Below are 18,169 nucleotides of genomic sequence, written 5' to 3'. Positions count from 1 at the left end.
AATTTAAAGACGGCCACAATGAAGCCAGCAATATAATTAAGCAATTAATCCAGCCGGGGCCGTAATCTGTGCACCTGTTTCATTCGTATGATCTACAAAATTGAAATTAATCGATCACGCATAGTGTAAGAAAAAAGTGTAAATGCAAAGTGAAGCGCCTGCTTGGATAACGAGTAGGTAACAAAAGTTAGCTTATCAGAAACATCGCCTACTCGAACGATATCTGCCGTTTCGCCTTCAGGATACTAGGAGTAAGGGCACCACCGACCAGCAGTTTGTTGTTCTTGTTGTGCACATTCCCACAGGCAACCTTGTCCGCCCGAAATGGGCTCACGTTTTTCTGATCCCTTCCAGAGAAGGTGAACATCTGCTTTTGGGCTGAGGACCGTTGCCGAAGTTCGCTGTCGATATTTTCTCTCAAAGCCGTCGTAGGAACACCACCACCCCATGTTTCGGACGCACAATCCGAACTGAAGCTTGCGTTCCGCGCCGGTGGTTTTAAGCCGCTTGTCCCACTGCTCGTCTCTGAAACTTGTGACAGATCGCAAACGGACGAAGTTTGTGAAAATGCCCAGCTCTGGCTTGCACTTTCCAGGGAAGTTATGCAAGCCATGGAGACGGCACGTTTCGATTTGTGCATCTCATACTCGTCCGGACCGATGTAGCCCTTTAACTTGGTCATGTTTCGCGCATTCAGTATGCGCGTCTTTTCGCGAAAATAAATATCGTCCCAACTTTTGCCTTGTATTACTTCGTACACATGCTTGTTGGCCAGTCTGTTGAGGGAGCGGAAAAATTAAATTAAATTTTCTTTTCGTTTGCCTTTGGCCTCCAAATGCGCGGAAGATAAATGTTTCTTTTACCTTAGCAATTTCTCACTCGTACTTCTGATCAAAGGATCGTTAAACTCTAAAAACAGTCTTTTCACTACACGCACCAATCTGGACGCATGTTCCTTGAACAGTTCGTGTTTCACCGATATCTGCTTACTCTGCAACGCTTGGGAAACAGCCCAAAATAGTTTCTGTAGACATGAGAAAAAAAAATCAACGTTTGTTAACAGATTTTTTTGTGTGTTCCGCTCAACACCGTCTAATACCTGTCTCTGTATTTCGGTGAGCGTCATCGCCGGTCGGTTACCGGCATCAGGAATTGTGGCAGAGTTTGCACGAAACAAAGGTTTACCACCGACTCCTGTTTCACCTCCCGGTTGCGTTTGCGCCGTCACGCTTCTTATGGTTTGTGCTCCTACGCAGAAGCTCTTGCTGCGCGCTAGCTTGAGTGAGCGAGGTGTTAGATCTTCCTCGGCTAATCCTGTATCCGTGCGCCGTATTTTCTCCGTTCTTTCGCCAAACCCAGGTTCACAACCACTGGTATTCTCGTTATCATCGGCAACCTCCGGAGAACGCCGTCGCTTTAGACTAGCAGAGCAACGTTCACTATCATTTTCGACACCAGTTTTCTGAGGTGAAAATAGAGAGCGTTTGGACTTTTGCAAACGTGTCTCCGAAAAGAGCGAACGATTAATTTGTTTGCTGCGGCTAGTCGCTAGGTGCTGCTGGTCTTGGCTGGAAGTGGCAGGACCGTTCTGTGGGCTAAGGAACAAGGCACGTTTGGACGATTCTCTTGTTGCTGGTACGTGCAGCTGTTGCAACGAGGATCTCGCTGTCGGAAGTGTAAGTTTTTTTGCTGACGATCCCGGTGTTCGGCGGCGAGGTGATGGCTTTGCCCGTCCGGGCGTACGACGCTTGGGGGTTTTAATTTTATTTTTGCGTCGGTTGTCGGATTTTCTATAATCGAACATATGTACAATATGTTAAAGAAATCTCTCCGGGACCTCTCTGCATAATAGCGCATACTTACTTGGGATCCATGAGCACCTGTCTATTGCACAGTCGGAATGAATTCAATCTAGATAGGGAATTTGCGGTTAAGGGACCGTTGCCGGCAATGCTGTCGTTGGCTTTGCCACAAACACTGCTGTTCAAAAGATTCGCCGACGAAAAAATGGCACGCCTTTTCGCCAAATGGCTCAGGCGGTTGCCAGGCGATTGATTCAACATCCTGCAAAGGGAGTAAGGAAAATGATAAAACATCGTTCCGAAAGGCAAAATGAGCATAGCAACGCTTCCGCGTACGTACTTCATGCGTTGGTTTCGTTTTTTCGCACTCGTCGGCGAGTTGGTCACATTAAAGGACGAACTAGTTTCGGCGCCTATGTACCGTTCGACATACTTTAGTCCAAGAAGTTCCAGTTTCTCCGTCACCGTTGATTTATTGTAATGCACTCCATGCGCGCGATACTGTAAAAGCTCGGGCCATCCGATCGATGGCAGCTGGTCAGTAGTGTGCGTTGGTTTGCTGAGGCATTGATGTTCTCTACTGTCCAAGAGGTTTTCGTTGGCAGCAGTAGTGAAATATTGGGTTGAGTTTTCGTGGAACAGCGTTAACATGTGGTCGACTTCGATATGCGAGAAGGTGAGAGAGGGTGGTGGTGGTACTCCAGAAAGCGACCCTTGCAAACGTTTGAGTAGGATACGTTCAACATGATCGTTGCGATCTGTGTCGTCAAGAAATTCCAAATCCGTCGGCCCCAGTCCGGATCTGTTCCATGATTTTGATCGTCGCAACGTGTCGCTTTTCAGCTTTTCGCATTCATCTACTCGGTCATCCTTGCCGTTGGTGTTGTCATTTTGAACGGCATCGACCGTATCGTCATCAGCAAACAAATCCGGAGACTTTTCGTTATTGTAGTGCATCCAGAAGCTGTTTTCTTTCGCCAATATTTCTGCCGAAGCATTTAGCTGCTTCTTCTGTTGCTGATTGTGCTCGGTTCCTGCCTCTTTACTCTCGCCGTCAGTTCCTATATCGATGCTTTTTGTGGTGCCAATAAGTTCACATCCGGTGCCCCCAGCAGCGCCAGCATCGAGAGTAAACACTGTGGTGGTAGGTGCTCTACTATGGTCATTTTTCAAATGGTTAATTTTTCCGTTGAAAGAAAGATCACTGTCCATGGACGAGCCACCCGCGTCCTCTTGTGCATTGTCCTCTGCAACTATCTTGTTGTCCACCGCGTTGCAGCTGTCTTCGGTGGCTAGCAGTCCCGTAATCCGATTCCCGTCACTAGAACCTTCGGTTTTCTTCTCGGTCGATTGATGTTTGCCATTGCTTTCGTCACTTCTTTTACACTCCTGCGAAGGATGGTTGGTACTATTCACAGTAGCGTCATTTTCGTTACTCTCGCCATCCAAATTAGTATCTTGTCCGAAGCTGGAATTCTGTGGAGGCAGACACAGGAACCATTGCTTAGTGGTGATTCCGCAGTCGCGCAGCAACCATTTGAGAGTCGATCACTTACCGTCGATATGTTGCCTAGCAACGCATTGTCACTTAGTCTCTCTTTGGTTATCATATTTGTATTACTTTAACAAACAGTTCTTTTAATGCGTTGTAGGTTGTTAATACACATTTAAGTGAACGCTAGGATTGCTATTGTCGAACTAAATTAACTCTGTTCTTCGTTACGCTCATAATGCTCGCAACCACAATGGATTACACGTAACGACGTAAATTAAGGAGACCTCATTATAGCGAAAAGTGGATTCTTTTGTTCACTAATCGATCAAGCCCAGGTAATTCGGCGCGATTTGCCCAAAAATGTCACTAACCTAGCTTATGAGACGAGTGCGTGTGTGCGCACGGTGCAATACCTGCTGGGCGGCAAATCTTTTTTCACCAACGTCATCAAATTATGTGACTTAATATTTGTCGCACTCAAGATAAATCTTTACCTCTCCACTAATCTCTGTTAAGAAATTCACGTTCGCACATCGAGAAATTGTAGTTCAAATGCGCGAACCCAATACGCATCTAAATTAAAGCCATCTGGCCGCACTGTGAAACATAAATATGAGGCGTTGAGGTTGCTGCGATAGGCGGGATTTAATTCTCGAAGTGCGTTCTGACATTTGTCGTAGAGCTGCTAAACGCATCACCCTGTTTCTGACAGTGGTTAAAGTTTGTTTTCCCGGCGAATCTGTAGGATATTTACCAGTTGCGAATAAAATTTAGCAGTGTCTTTTGTTTAAAATCCTTTCCGAAGTTTCTTTTTTTCTCTAATATGAGCTATTGCACAGAGTTGTACGACAGAAAGTACAACAGTTTCACGTGAGATTCGAGACCGGCTTCTCGAATATTTGACAGCCGTGAAATCGAGTGATTTCTAGAAACGCAATCAAAACAGTGCCGATGTAAACAATTATAGTGTAGCTTAAGCAAAACGAATTTCAATTTCTGGGTCCAACATGCCTCTAACCGCGGAGCAAGCAATGCTACAAGTGCAGGTAAGCTTCCTAAAATCTCTATACACGCGGTGGCTTGGCTTAAATGCATATATGATTCCTAGGACCGTCTAAAATCACTCAAGTCTCTAGTTTGTGAAATCGAAACTGAGCGCAAACGCATTGAACCAAACATCACCAATATGGTGCGTTTATCGAAGATTGCCAGTGATGATAAATCTCCTGCCCTGAACCATAAGCTCAAAACAATCTACAAAATCGGTTTACAAGATGCGATACAGGAAGAAGCTCTTATACGGCAAGCATTGGCAAAAATTCAGGACATTCGTAACATACGCAATGAGCGGCGGATACAAGCGCGCAACGCTGGAAACAAGGAAACCATCCGGCGAGGCGCATTGATGAAAATGCTGCTAATATCGGCCCAAACATTGCCTCTGTTTGTCAGCAAACCCGGCGAAAAGGTTCCACCACTGTGCGGCTCCATCCCTGCGGACAATAGCTACATAGCCAAACCGGGCGACATGGTGGCGGCGCTGGTCAAGAGCGAGGAGGGAGAAGAAAATTGGATTCTCGCAGAGGTGGTACTGTACGTGTCCTCAACCAGTAAGTACGAAGTGGACGATATAGACGAAGAACAAAAAGACCGCCACGTTCTGAGCCGACGACGGATCGTGCCACTGCCCCTTATGCGTGCCAATCCCGAAACGGATGGCCAGGCACTGTTCCCAAAAGGAACCACCGTGATGGCGCTCTATCCTCAGACGACTTGTTTTTATAAGGCCATTATAAATCAACTTCCACAAACGGCCAACGAAGAGTACGAGGTGCTGTTCGAAGATCCTTCCTACCCGGATGGATACTCGCCGCCACTGTTCGTCGCTCAGCGCTACGTGATTGCGATAAAGCAAAACAAAAAAACCACCTCTTGACAGCCTCAAGGACAATCCCAAACGCATATCTCCAATGCTATGGCTAGTGCCGTGGTCAGTAGTGGGTCTTTTGCAACAGCGGGATGCGTTGCGGGAGTAACTGGCAGCGCCCATCCTTTCAACTCTTCCGTGCATACGAAGGAAGAGCCAATAGTAGAAGGCTTTTATGCCGATCAGCAATACTAATTGTTCATTGCCAAAACATTCACAACAAACTCCGAGGGGTTTGTTATATGATAAAGCGAATCTGGTTGCAGCATCATACTTTCTTCAATCCATAAACTTTACAAAATACTCATCGTTAAATACGTTAGAGTTATTTAAAATTGAATGTCCCTGAGTGTAACATTTGAAAATATCAATAAATAATCGATCGTTCATCGACAGTAACAAAGATCCGTATCTTAACACTCATTGGTATGCCTCGTCCAGCTTTGTATTATTTTCTTCTTTGTACGTGACGATTAAATAGAAATGTAAAGCAAACCAGTTTTAAATCGATTCAACGTATCATTCATCTCCAAGCACGAGACGTTTCAAGTACAGTATCTTTAAGCAAGTATTAGTCGAGTTTTTGTTAGTTATTGTTTTTTACCGACGTTAGACCGGGACATACAATCGACAAAAAGTAAAAGGATGCAATAATATCGGCTTTTCGAGAGTGATTGGACGCGAGTTCGCCTAATGCTCACCTGCAATGCCGTTATCGTCCCGCGAGTCGGTGAGGCATTAAAAATAAACCAACGCGTTTGATTTAATATTTTCTTTTATCAAATACCTGCTCAGCTAGATAGCTTCGTAGTCGAGAAATGTAACCATCCAGCTTAGGTTGTTATCATCATTATTTGCCAACTGTCGAAAATGAGATTAGCAACAGATTTACTACAATTGTTATCAGCATCTCGTAGATCATAGCACAAAGCACATCGCGTGAGCTCGATCACCGATAAAAGCAAGTACTTGGAAAAACCCATGGACCTCGCGAGGCTCGACGATGGCGTCGTTTAGCATGATCTTTTGCCGAAGTATTGATGCTCGATGGCAGTTCCAAGTTTCTAGGTATGATCAAGTACGGCAAACTAGCCGCCCATTTCGTAGGCACATAATCCTTCAACGAAATTGCGCACGAACAACGCACACCTGCATCAAGGCGTCCGAATCGATTAATGTCTCTTTTTTATCAGCGCTGGTGGAACCGCAGCTGCAATGACGTTCGGCTTCGATAAGACTGGTAAGGTCTTATCCGTTAAAAAGCCATCGGTTCGCTCGGTTTGAACTTAGTTTTGGTGAAATCCTCAAGATGAAATCGCTGCTCGTGTTCGCACTGCTGTTGGTCGCTGTTACGGCGTACGTGCCACGTGACAAGCGCGTTGTTGGGGGCGATGTGGCCACACTCAGTCAGTTCCCTTACACTGTCGGTTTGATCACTCGCATCAACATCCTGCTTACTGGCCAGTGTTCTGGATCGTTGGTCTCGGCCAACTTTATCCTTACTGCCGGACGCTGTGTCTCCGGGTAGGACGTATTTTGTTTGCGTACATCAAGCTTCGGGCTTATGGTTAAATATGCGTTACAGAATCCAGAGTGCCGTCGCTGTGCTGGGCGGCCTGCGCATCAATGATGCGAGCGAAGCCGGAACGCTGCGAGTCACGGTAACGGACTTCATCATCCACCCGCAGTACGAAACGGAACCCGACATCTTCGATGTGGCGCTTGTCCGAACGCCACTTCCCGTCCCATTCTCGGATCGTGTCCGCCCCGTGCGTCTACCAAACTTGCGCCAGGTGGAGGCAACCTTCGTCGGTCAACAAGCCACCGTCACTGGCTGGGGTCGGTTCGGTGAAGGAACTGCCAACTCGGAGGTGCTCCGCTTCGGACGTGCCCAAGTCATTTCGACACTGGCCTGTCGCATTAGTCTGCCGACGAACACGATCGCCGATCAGCACGTGTGTACCGACGGAGCGGGCAGCTCGCCATGCCAAGGTGATGTTGGGGGCCCACTTACTATCGTCGATTCCGACGGCACTACCACGCAGATCGGTGTGTTCTCGTTCATTTCGATCCTCGGTTGTGAATCAGGCCGTGCCGCAGTGCATACCCGCATGTCATCTTACCTCAATTGGATCGGCGACAACTCGGACGTCGAGATCCGTGACAACTTCTAAAGCGTTCTAAGAACGATCCTAGGGATCACCGGCGTACGGGGATTGTTGATAAAATCCAAAAAATAAACCCTTGGCCCCTGGGCCTAATCTTATCTACCTTTCTGCTGGACGTCATTGAGCGCCACCTGATGACGGCCGAAAATCTGTTGCTAACCAACCAGAGGAAAACTAGAACAATCGTCCAATTCGTGATCCAATCTGTTTTCTTATTACGTTTCGATGTTGATAATCTAATCGTTGGATTAGCAACATCGATAGTCTGTATAAAAAACGAATGCCAGGACATAATTGGCAGTCAGAAGTAGCCTAACTCTCGTTATACGTACACGGAAACAATGGCAATCGTTCCGAAAGCATTGCTAATTGGGGCGATTTTATGGATCGTGGGATGTGATGCTGTGGCTTCACTCCCAGGACACCCCAATGAGCGGGTCGTCGGCGGAGATCTAGCAACCGTTGGACAGTTTCCGTATGCCGTGGGTTTGATAACCCACTCGACATCCATCTTCACAGGCCGCTGTGCCGGATCGTTGGTTTCGTCCAACTACGTTCTCACGGCTGCAAGTTGTGTCCAGAGGTAAGCATTCCGATTGACCGTAACTTCCATCAACTAATTCGTTATTTGTTTCGCTGCCTTTCAGCGCTACGTCCGCGTTTGCTTACATAGGAGGGCTGCGAATGGACGATCAACCACAGCAGGGTCAGGAACGATTGCTGATTGAACGGTTCATACTGCACTCGAGCTTCGTTGATGGTGGCGACAGCTTTGATGTGGCACTTGGTCAGCTGCCCCGCAGTGTGGCCTCAACCGATCGCATTCGGCCTATTCGTCTGCCGAACATGAGGCAAGTGCAGGCCACCTTTGCTGGCCAGCAAGGTACCGTGTTTGGCTGGGGTCGTTTCGGATCAGGAATTAGTAATTCGGCCGAGTTGCGATTCGGTCGAGCCGAAGTTTTGACCAACCTGGCTTGCCGAATCAATCTGCCAACGAACACCATCCTCGATGTACATATGTGCACCGATGGGGCCGCAAGCTCACCGTGCGCCGGGGATAACGGAGCACCACTTACCATCGTCGATGCGGACGGTATTACCACACAAATCGGTGTGTTTTCGTTCAATTCCATCCTCGGCTGTGATGCGGGACGTGCCGCCGTCTACACAAGGCTGTCGGCCTATCTGGGGTGGATCGGCGAAAACTCGGATGTAGTTATTCGGGAGGACTACTAAAATGTGAAACTGGAACAAGAGCTGAGTTCGTGTAAAATGCTTTTTATTACATCCGAAATGTACAAACTGCGTAAAGTCGGAGGAATGATATCTTTGCTCTTTTACAGCTACGCCACAACGGCATCGGAGTTGCTTTCGATCCAGTCTAGGTAATCGGTAATACGCGTGTGCACGGAGGGCCAACCACGCTCGCAACCTCTCGAGAAGCTATACGAATGCACACCAATCAGGAAGGTTTGACCGTTTTCTGTCACCGTTACCGGACCTCCCTCATCGCCTACACAGGCTGCACCCGTATCCGTCGATGTGCATATGTTACTCGAGCGTAGGTACAGCGGAAAGCTCACCAAGCAGCTGGTGTTGGTGATGACCCGGGCGCGGAAATACAGCAACCGCCGAACGGGGACAGGCTCACCGGTACTCGAACCCGTCTGACCCCAGCCAGAGATGGTAGCCTCGTAGTTGTTGAAGGAATGGCCGACGTACAGACGCGTAGGAAGGCTGACAATCTGCACTCTATCGCTCAGGCGGGCTGCGCGAGAAAGCGTCAGTATGGAAAGATCGTTTGAATCGAAGAAGCTGCTATGGTTCGGGTGAACCAGAACCGACGAAACGGTGATAAAGTCCTGTACCAACGTCATATCGTATGCTCCGAGCATCACGGTGATTGTTCGGTAGCTGAAATTGGAGGAGTACGTGGAAAACCCCGGAATGACCGGCTTAAGGTCGAAAACCTGCTTACCCATCGACACAGTTGGCCGAGGAAAGAATGTGCTGGAGGGATATGAGTGTTCCGCCACAGAAATAGGTTCGGGAAGCGAACGTAACCAGCACACCGACAATGAACGGAACATCCGTCGGTCCCGCTTCGACGCCATTGTTAATGCGTCTGTTCGGTTCAGCAGCCAGGGAACTCTGGGGGGCCGCAGCGGTCAGTTGGTAGATGAGAACCACTAGAAGCAGCACAGCTACAAACCACTTCGACCCCATGTTGGCACTACTCTGCAGAAGGACCCTCGAAAACTGTCTGTATAGATATATAAAGCAACCCCTAGGGTTTTCCACGGATTCCCACCCGATAAGATGACCAAGAACAAAGTACGCCATTTGCGATTAGTTGACAAAAGTATCTTTATTAAGCGCCTATAAAGAGCAATTGGACCGTCATCGAATAGCTGTTTATCTTCGTGGCAGTGTTCGCACTCTACTGACGAATGATGGCGTCGGTGTTCAATTCAATCCAATTCATGTACTCGGTAAGACGGACATGCACGGCAGGACGGCCACGCTCGCAGCGCGATGCAGTAAACACGTGGATACCGATGAGGAAGGTGTCTCCATTCTCGGTCACAGTCACCGGAGCACCCTGATCGCCAACGCACGGCGCCCCCGAGTCAGTGCTCGTGCAGATGTGCGTGTCCCGAATATTGGTCAACAGGAAGCTCAAGCCACAGCTAAAATTGGTGATAACGGGGCTGCGAATGAAGCGTAGATTGGGCATCGGAAGCGGTTCGCCCGTGTTGGTCCCGGTTTCACCCCAGCCGGAGATGGTAGTGACGTAGTTGTTGAACGAGTGTCCGATATACATACGCCGCGGCACGTTGATAATTTGGATATGATCTGAAATTTACGGTTTAGCATCTGTTGAAAGGGATTGCGAGTCGATTGCACGGCAAAGGGAACGTACCACTCCAGCGAGGCTCACGGGCAAGGGTTAGAATGGCGATATCGTCACGATCCAGGAAGGAACTGTAGTCCGGATGTACGCGGACGTGCGAGATTGGAACAAAGTCGGATGCCGTAGCCATAGTACTCGCTCCCAGCATGGCCGTGATGGATGTCTGTCCGTTGACGCAGGAAGCCGCTGTCAGCACGTGCGTTGGTGAAATGAGGGCACCTCCACAGAAGTTCGTACCAGACGACAACGATATCAGCAGTCCGACGGCCCACGGAACATCGGTTGGGCTAGCAATGGCACCATTGTTGATGCGCCGCTCTGGTGCATCCGCATGCGGATCGTAAAACCGTCGAACACGGGACCAGTCCACGTCCTGGGCGGTGCGAATTTCCCCGGTGGCTGCAACAGCAGCTACCAGCAGCAGTAAAACGAAGCACGTGGACATCCTCTTTGCTTTACCAACAGACGTACAATGAACAGCCCAGTGGGCCACTCAATGCCCAGTGCCACTGATTGTAATCGTGGCTCGCGATTTTCATTAGCTTATCGGCCGTGATTTTGCACAATGTTCGACTATGAACTGCGTACCAAAACCCAATTTCCGAATGGCGCACGACACCCTTGTGCTTTAAACGCGAATAGCTGGATGGCCACTGTAGCCCTTCCTAATCGTATTGTTTACGTCCCCGGGGGGGCAGCCCATTATTAACACCTTGCACCAACAACAAAAGAAGGATGACGGATTTCTGTTTTACCAGGGTCCCTAGTGAACTAGGTCCATCGTAACCAAAGCGAAATATTCGCTGTGCAAAAGTTATGCCGTGCATATGGTGGGATATGAAAGGTGTGGTTTCCTATGAGCTGTTACCAAACCTAATTGGTAAAACCTAATGATATTTAAATTGTCAAATTATGCAAAGTCCTTTTAATTATTATTAATACTATCGTTAGGAAAATGTTAGGTTTTGGTCATCTATGTGGTAAATATTTCCAGAGGAATATAAGTTGTACCATGGCACAACCGGCAAGCGTAAGGAAGCAGGGAGTCTGTTTCTATAAACAAAGTGTTCAATACGGCTCTGCCCGATCTGATAACAACCAATAATAACACCGATTTATCTACTCAAACAGGTTCGCCAGTTTGAACATCGTGTAGTTGGTTTTCTATTCTTCAAAGACGAAAGCTTATGCGCGAATGTTCGCACCGGTATAAATTTCAATCCAGTTAAGGTAGTCCGTCACACGGGTGTGTACCGCAGGCCAGCTTCTCGTGCATCCTCGTGAATACGTGTACGAGTGGATTGCGATTACAGTCGACTGTCCATCCGCTTCAATGATCGTCACCGGACCGCCCTCATCACCCTGGGAAAAAGAAAAATGTGTTCCATCATGCGGGCATTGGCAGACACCAGGTCTAAGCGACTTACCACGCAAGGGGCACCGCCGTCAGATGAGGTGCAGACATTGGTTGAACGCAAGTACAGTGGGAAGCTGATCGTACAGCTGAAGTTCGTTATGACTTGCGAGCGAACGGAACGAAGTTGCTGCATTGGTAGCGCTTCACCGGTGTTGGATGCCGTCTCGCCCCAGCCGCTGATGGTGGTCCAGGCGTTGGAAAACGAATCACCTACATTGGCCCGCCGTGGAAGTCGTGCGATTTGAATTTGCTCTGAAACAACCAACCCCGTACGATTAGCAAACTATTCTCTTCTATTGTGCTCTGTTCCGCCCAGCATTGCTTACCACTGAACCGTGGTGCCCGCGAAAGGGTCAAGATGGCGAGATCGTTCGATTGGAAGAACGAACTAAAATCGGGATGCACTCGGACGTGGCTGACAACGATGAAGTCCTGAGCGCGAGCAATCTCACTCGCTCCGAGCAGCACGGTGATGGACGACTGTCCCTCGACGCATGTCCCGGAAGTTAGGATATGCATTTCCGACACGAGAACACCGCCACAGAAGTATGTTCCCCGTTCGACGGAGACAAGAACTCCCACAATGTACGGAACATCTGTCGGTCCTGCGACGACTCCATTGTTGATGCGCGCGCTACGTGACGGTGTCGCAGGACCTTCGAGTTCATCAAGTTTGGCCAGAAAGCGCCCGACACTGCTCGCTGCTCGGCTAGCCTTGAAGTGAGGACTCTCCTGTACCGGTCGAACTTCAGCCCAGTTGATGTCTTCGAGGCGCGTAATTGCTGCGTGCGCAACTGCGCAAAGCGCTAGCAGGACGACCACGGATAGCGACTTCATCGTTCACTGATCGAGGATAAGCGCTCCCTGAATGTTTATAACCATTGCTACCGTTCGCCTGTTAATTGTCGTTCTAATCTTATCGTGTTTTTGCAGTGACTCCAACTGACGCACTTCTGGAAGTCCCACAGACTGGCCACCTGCGAGGTTTAATATCAACAAATGGTGATAAGGGAAGTGTTTTATTTTTTCAATTAACAATGGCATCGGAATTCTGCTGAATCCATCCTAGGTACTCGGTGATCCGTGTGTGCACCGAAGGACGTCCACGATCGCACCCAAATAGACCGGAAAAGTGGAACGAATGGATGCCAACGAGGAATGTACGCCCACTCTCGGTCACGGTAACTGGACCACCTTCGTCACCCTGCCCAAAATAGAAATAGAATTAAAACACGTTTCTTCGAGTAGCCGAATGTAATGACTCACATTACACGCTCCTCCATTGTCCGTGAAGGTGCAGATATGCGTATCGCGGATAAAGGTATGCGACAGACCGCATCTCAAATTGGTCGATACCGAGTCGATGGCAAAGTGTAGATTCTGAATTGGAATGGGCTCATTTTCGCGACGTCCCAAGTTGCCCCAGCCGGCGGTCGTTGCAGCCCAGTTGTTGAAAGAGTTCCCAACGTCACTCCATCGTGGCAGTTCAACTGGGCGAATGGTGTCCCGGAGCGGTGCCTCATGGGCGATCGTCAGGATGGCAATATCGTCCCGATTGAAGAAAGAGCTGTAATTCGGGTGTGATAGGATGTTTGTAACTCCGATGAACTCCTCCACACGCGTCATGTCAGATGCTCCCAGAAGGACGGTGAGGGTGTTCGATCTGCGATTAAATGAACGTTAGTTCGGCCTCTTCAAAGTGACTTCATTTCAGAATCCAACCCAGATATGCACACAGCGGCCGTGAGCACATGTCGTCGCGAGATCAACACGCCACTGCAGAAACTGTGCGATGATGAGCCGGATATCAGCACACCAGCTGCCCACGGGAACTGCGTCGAGGAAGCGATCTGGCCATCGGCAACGCGAGAGGACCGAACATCCTCATCAGTGAGCGGAGGTAGTCCTTGCTTTGCGCGAATAGCATCGGTTTGCTGGAGCGTCCTCACCAGTGTCCAATCGATCGTGCGTGGATCGACGGCAACCGAACTGACTGTGGCAACCACAACAGTAACTAGAAGAAGCAATTGTCGCATGTTGGCTTTCAAATACGTTTAACAGCGGGCTAATCACCGGATACAACTGTTCGATTATTCCCTGAGAGCTGCTAAATTTATGTAGCGAACTCTTATCGAATTTACCCGGTCGTTATCATTGATTCTAGCTATTTCCACCAAAGATAAGAGTAACACAGCTTTGCCTGATTTGTTTTGTAGTTCGCCAGGTTAACCTGTTAAACTGTGCCTCTTTGTGTGTTGGTTGTATTCACGATTAAATCCCAGTTGGAACATACAGTGTCCGGCAGGGCTATTGCACAATCCAGCCTAATTTACCATTTTACAAAAAATCCACTATGATTTACTAACTGTATGAATGTTATAAGGAATATTTTAAACACCTCTGTGTTTAATATTTTTTTTAATATCTCAAAATTGATAGCCAATTTCGACTATCGAATTGAGCTATTTTGGTTTTATTCAATCATTACGCCTCGTTGTTGTTTGCGCATATTTGCATGATTTCTGGCCTTATCCGAGAACAACACTCTTACAAGCTTAAAGTGCGATGTTCTTGTTCTTCCACAACGCACATTTCTCTACTGGATCACAGCGTCACTGTTGGCCTGGATCCATCCCAGATACTCGGTGATACGAGTATGCACAGCGGATCGTCCACGATCACAACCGAATAGGCCGGAGAAGTGGAACGAATGGATACCAACGAGGAACGTACGGCCGCCCTCAGTAAGCGTCACTGGGCCACCTTCATCACCCTGAAAAGATTCATGAATCTCGTAAAATTACTCGTTCTCGCCCTGTTCGAAGCTCTTCTGACTTACGTTGCATGCTCCGCCATTATCAGTGGATGTGCAAATATGAGTGTCGCGGATGAAAGTATGTGAAATTCCGCAGACGAAATTGGTATTTACGGAGTCGATAGCGAAGTGCAAGTTCTGGATTGGGATCGGTTCGTTCTCTCGACGGCCAGTGTTTCCCCAGCCAGCGGTTGTTGCAGCCCAGTTGTTGAAAGAGTTGCCAACGTCACTCCATCGTGGCAGTTCAACTGGGCGAATGGTGTCCCGGAGCGGTGCCTCATGAGTGAGCGTCAGGATGGCGATATCGTCGCGGTTGAGGAAAGAGCTGTAGTTCGGGTGCGACAAGATGTTCGACACCCCGATGAACTCCTCCACACGCGTCATGTCAGATGCTCCCAGAAGGACGGTGAGGGTGTTCGATCTGAGGTTAAATGAACGTTAGTTTGGGCTCTTCAAAGTGACTTCATTGCAGAATCCAACCCAGAAATGCACACAGCGGCCGTGAGCACATGTCGTCGCGAGATCAACACGCCACTGCAGAAACTGTGCGATGATGAGCCGGATATCAGCACACCAGCTGCCCACGGGAACTGCGTCGAGGAAGCGATTTGGCCATCGGCAACGCGAGAGGACCGAACATCCTCATCAGTGAGGAGAGGTAGTCCTTGCTTTGCGCGGATAGCATCGGTTTGCTGGAGCGTCCTCACCAGTGTCCAATCGATCGTCTGTGGATCGACCGGCACCGAGTACGCGGCGCCAACAACGGCAGCTAACACTAGCACTATGGACAACTTCATCGTTACCTACTCGTCGGCTGAACAGTAACTAGGCAAGTCATTCACGGGCGTTGATCGTTTTATACCAGGTAACGATCGCTACACAGATTAGATTCACTAAAGTAATCCCCATACTTCGTGATTTTACAGCATTGATATCTGGGGTAGAGATGAGGAGAAGCCAAATAATCTTAATCCCACTCTTGATAACGTAATGGCCACTTTCTTTGATTGCGTTATGACGAAAAAGATCACTGCGGTGATCTTTTCTTTTTCTGTTTTTGAACGTAAAACACGATAAGATGGGTTGCAATCCATTCCATTCCATGTTGAAATCGTAGAATAGCTGGTGTTTATAGAAGTCTGATAAAGGTGAAGAAGTCTTCGTCGTCGTTCGTCCTTCTTCACATATTTAGCATTCTCCATTCCACCCCTTCAAATCCCTGAGTTTACGGAGATTGTACAAAAAGTGTGCTTTATAGGTTTGCAGTTGGGATGCTTTATTTTTGCTTTTATGTTACGCCCTTATAACAACATCCGAATTTTCTGCGATCCAGTCCAGGTACTCCGTCACGCGAGTGTGTACCGACGATCGGCCTCGATCGCATCCAAAAAGTCCATCGTAGTGGAAGGAGTGTACACCGACCACGAACGTTTCGCCACCCTCCGTCACGAAAACTGGTCCGCCCTCGTCGCCCTGTTGTGCAGGGTGATAATTAGCGTTTTAGGAGTAAGAGAAAAAGGAAATAATCCTTACATTACACGGTCCACCATTGTCCGTGGAGCTGCAGATATTGTTGTCGCGAATGAAACTGTGCGAGATGCCGCATACAAAGTTGGACACTACTGGGCCGATCGCAAACTGCAGCTGTTGCAGTGGAATGGGTTCGTTGTCGCGATTGCCAGTATTACCCCAGCCGGCCACCGTGGCCGGCCAATCGTTGAACGTGAAAACCGTGTGGTAGCGGCGCGGTAGATTAGCCACCTGCACGGTGGGCGTTAGGTTTGCTTCGTGGGATAGCTGCAGTATGGCGATGTCATCACGATTTAGCAAGGAGCTGTATCCCGGATGTACGATAATGTGGGACGGAATGTTGAGCACGGGAATGATCTGCTCTATACGCGTCATATCGGTAGCACCTAACAGAACGGTGAACGAGTTGCCACTAGGAAAAATAAGTAGAATATATTACCAGCTTCTAGTGTGTCAATTAAAAGTCCTTACCCCACTATACATGCAGCTGCCGTAAGGACAAACCGAGTCGAAATGAGGGCCCCGCCACAGAATGAACGAGCTGAGGAACCCGAAATCAGAATACCTACAACGAAGGGAAACTGTCCCGGAGCCGCAGGTTGTCCATCTCCGACGCGAGGTGACGGTACGGTATGATCGATGGCCAGCGAACCGCTTACTAAAGCGAACACAAGAACGAGTGCTCCGAACGAGGAACGCATGTTGTCTTTACTGCACTCAATTCGAACGCACAATTTCGACTGTTCAAAACGGACCTCGAAGACGCAGTTTCGGGGAATGGACTTTCCCAGAGGAGTTAAAAAAGGCCAAAGATTATCCAACGCCGGGTTGTGCAGTGATAATGCGAATTATGGTTTATTGCCGTTTGATAAGATAGCAGGCCAAACGGCGGTGGGCATGTATCCAGACTGATCGCAGATTTGCAATGACGTACTTCACAGGGGTTGCGGATTCATTGCAGATTGCCAGGGTTACAGTCCAATGATGGCGTCCGAGTTGGCTCCGATCCAGCTTAGGTAGCTCGTGAGTCGCACATGAACAGCCGACCGGCCACGATCGCAGCCAAAGAGTCCCGAGTAGTGGAACGAGTGCATGCCAATGACGAAAGTTTCGCCCGCTTCCGTGATCGTTACAGGTCCGCCATCGTCTCCCTGGGTTAGCATAGTACGTTAAACGACAGGTCAAAGTAGCATGTCACAGGAACTTACATCGCATGGTCCGCCGTTGTCCCCGGAGGTGCAGATGTGATCGTCGCGTATGAAGTTGTGTGACAGCCCGCACACCGTGTTACTAACAACCGGGGTCCGGATCGAAAGTAGGTTCTGAATCGGTACGGGTTCGTTGTCCCGGTTTCCGGTGTTGCCCCAACCGCTGACGGTGGTACCGAAACCGTTGAAAGAGTTACCAACGTGAGCCCAGCGCGGCAGATTCGCAATCTGAATGTACTCGTTCAGCGGTGTAGGACGATCCATGGTCAGAATGGCTATGTCGTCCCTGTTCAGTAATGAGCTGTAGTTAGGATGGATGAGCGTGTTGGCCACACCGATGAACTGTTGTATGCGGGTCATATCGCTGGCACCAAGAAGTATAGTCATCGTCGGTTGGCTGTTGGGTGATTAAAAAAAACAATTTCACGGCGAAGAGCCAAGAACGCACTACAATATTGGATTGATAGTTACTTCGAGACACAGCTGGCCGTCGTAAGAACGTGTGTTTCGGAAATTAGAATACCGGCACAGAATGCATGGCGGTTAGAGCCAGAAATTAGAATCCCTGCGATGTACGGGATTGCCTGTGGATCCGCATCAGTTCCCCCGGCAATGCGCGACTCGGGCCGGCCCATGGCCATCACACTGCCCACGCTTATGGCACACAACACTAAGGCGAGCTTCATCATTGATTGACGAACAATTTCGGACTGAGCACAGCGATTCCACGTTCAATGTGCACCGACAGAACGGAGTGACCGCAACGATAAGGATGTCAATGATTAAAATGATACCGTTGATACCACTCGATAATTCCAGCTTGCAATTGTAACTCGATCAACGATCCTAGCATAATAATCTTCTGAAACTCCCAAACTAACGTAGATAACAAA

At 48.8% G+C, this 18,169-nt stretch overlaps 9 protein-coding genes across 9 annotated transcripts; 3 read left to right on the top strand and 6 right to left on the bottom strand.

Annotated features, from left to right (window-relative positions):
* Positions 1-58: 58 nt before the first annotated feature.
* LOC131216769 (uncharacterized) lies at positions 59-3,876 on the bottom strand. Its single transcript, XM_058211345.1, has 6 exons — positions 3,359-3,876; positions 2,143-3,278; positions 1,864-2,064; positions 1,100-1,790; positions 864-1,024; positions 59-776 (listed from the first exon to the last, which is right to left on the bottom strand). Exons 1-6 carry the CDS (start codon positions 3,410-3,412, stop codon positions 209-211), a joined length of 2,811 nt encoding a protein of 936 aa, XP_058067328.1. The 5' UTR covers positions 3,413-3,876; the 3' UTR covers positions 59-208.
* Positions 3,877-4,248: 372 nt separating this feature from the next.
* On the top strand, positions 4,249-5,635 carry LOC131216770 (SAGA-associated factor 29). Its single transcript, XM_058211346.1, has 2 exons — positions 4,249-4,343; positions 4,406-5,635. Exons 1-2 carry the CDS (start codon positions 4,305-4,307, stop codon positions 5,231-5,233), a joined length of 867 nt encoding a protein of 288 aa, XP_058067329.1. The 5' UTR covers positions 4,249-4,304; the 3' UTR covers positions 5,234-5,635.
* Positions 5,636-6,533: 898 nt separating this feature from the next.
* On the top strand, positions 6,534-7,398 carry LOC131216772 (collagenase-like). Its single transcript, XM_058211347.1, has 2 exons — positions 6,534-6,748; positions 6,810-7,398. The coding sequence occupies exons 1-2, from the start codon at positions 6,534-6,536 to the stop codon at positions 7,396-7,398; spliced, it is 804 nt and encodes a 267-aa protein (XP_058067330.1).
* A 335-nt stretch (positions 7,399-7,733) lies between these two features.
* On the top strand, positions 7,734-8,628 carry LOC131215624 (collagenase-like). The gene is made up of 2 exons (XM_058210016.1): positions 7,734-7,975; positions 8,040-8,628. Exons 1-2 carry the CDS (start codon positions 7,734-7,736, stop codon positions 8,626-8,628), a joined length of 831 nt encoding a protein of 276 aa, XP_058065999.1.
* Positions 8,629-8,735: 107 nt separating this feature from the next.
* Positions 8,736-9,618, bottom strand: LOC131215623 (brachyurin-like). The gene is made up of 2 exons (XM_058210015.1): positions 9,371-9,618; positions 8,736-9,306 (listed from the first exon to the last, which is right to left on the bottom strand). Exons 1-2 carry the CDS (start codon positions 9,616-9,618, stop codon positions 8,736-8,738), a joined length of 819 nt encoding a protein of 272 aa, XP_058065998.1.
* Positions 9,619-9,832: 214 nt separating this feature from the next.
* LOC131215622 (uncharacterized) lies at positions 9,833-17,962 on the bottom strand. The gene is made up of 12 exons (XM_058210014.1): positions 17,748-17,962; positions 17,277-17,673; positions 17,044-17,219; positions 16,072-16,480; positions 15,836-16,011; positions 12,990-13,290; positions 12,888-12,927; positions 12,050-12,517; positions 11,734-11,933; positions 11,618-11,668; positions 10,316-10,754; positions 9,833-10,248 (listed from the first exon to the last, which is right to left on the bottom strand). Exons 1-12 carry the CDS (start codon positions 17,960-17,962, stop codon positions 9,833-9,835), a joined length of 3,288 nt encoding a protein of 1,095 aa, XP_058065997.1.
* Positions 11,492-12,560, bottom strand: LOC131213563 (chymotrypsin-like). Its single transcript, XM_058207632.1, has 3 exons — positions 12,050-12,560; positions 11,734-11,975; positions 11,492-11,668 (listed from the first exon to the last, which is right to left on the bottom strand). Exons 1-3 carry the CDS (start codon positions 12,558-12,560, stop codon positions 11,492-11,494), a joined length of 930 nt encoding a protein of 309 aa, XP_058063615.1.
* LOC131213582 (collagenase-like) lies at positions 12,751-13,759 on the bottom strand. Its single transcript, XM_058207653.1, has 3 exons — positions 13,446-13,759; positions 12,990-13,386; positions 12,751-12,927 (listed from the first exon to the last, which is right to left on the bottom strand). Exons 1-3 carry the CDS (start codon positions 13,757-13,759, stop codon positions 12,751-12,753), a joined length of 888 nt encoding a protein of 295 aa, XP_058063636.1.
* Positions 14,320-15,335, bottom strand: LOC131213571 (chymotrypsin-1-like). Its single transcript, XM_058207643.1, has 3 exons — positions 15,019-15,335; positions 14,563-14,959; positions 14,320-14,496 (listed from the first exon to the last, which is right to left on the bottom strand). Exons 1-3 carry the CDS (start codon positions 15,333-15,335, stop codon positions 14,320-14,322), a joined length of 891 nt encoding a protein of 296 aa, XP_058063626.1.
* Positions 17,963-18,169: the final 207 nt, after the last annotated feature.

The sequence above is a fragment of the Anopheles bellator genome, chromosome 1 (assembly GCF_943735745.2).
Source record: "Anopheles bellator chromosome 1, idAnoBellAS_SP24_06.2, whole genome shotgun sequence".
Lineage (NCBI taxonomy): Eukaryota > Metazoa > Arthropoda > Insecta > Diptera > Culicidae > Anopheles > Anopheles bellator.
The sequence above is the reverse complement of the archived record's forward strand: the minus strand, read 5'-3'. Positions and strand labels throughout refer to the sequence as shown.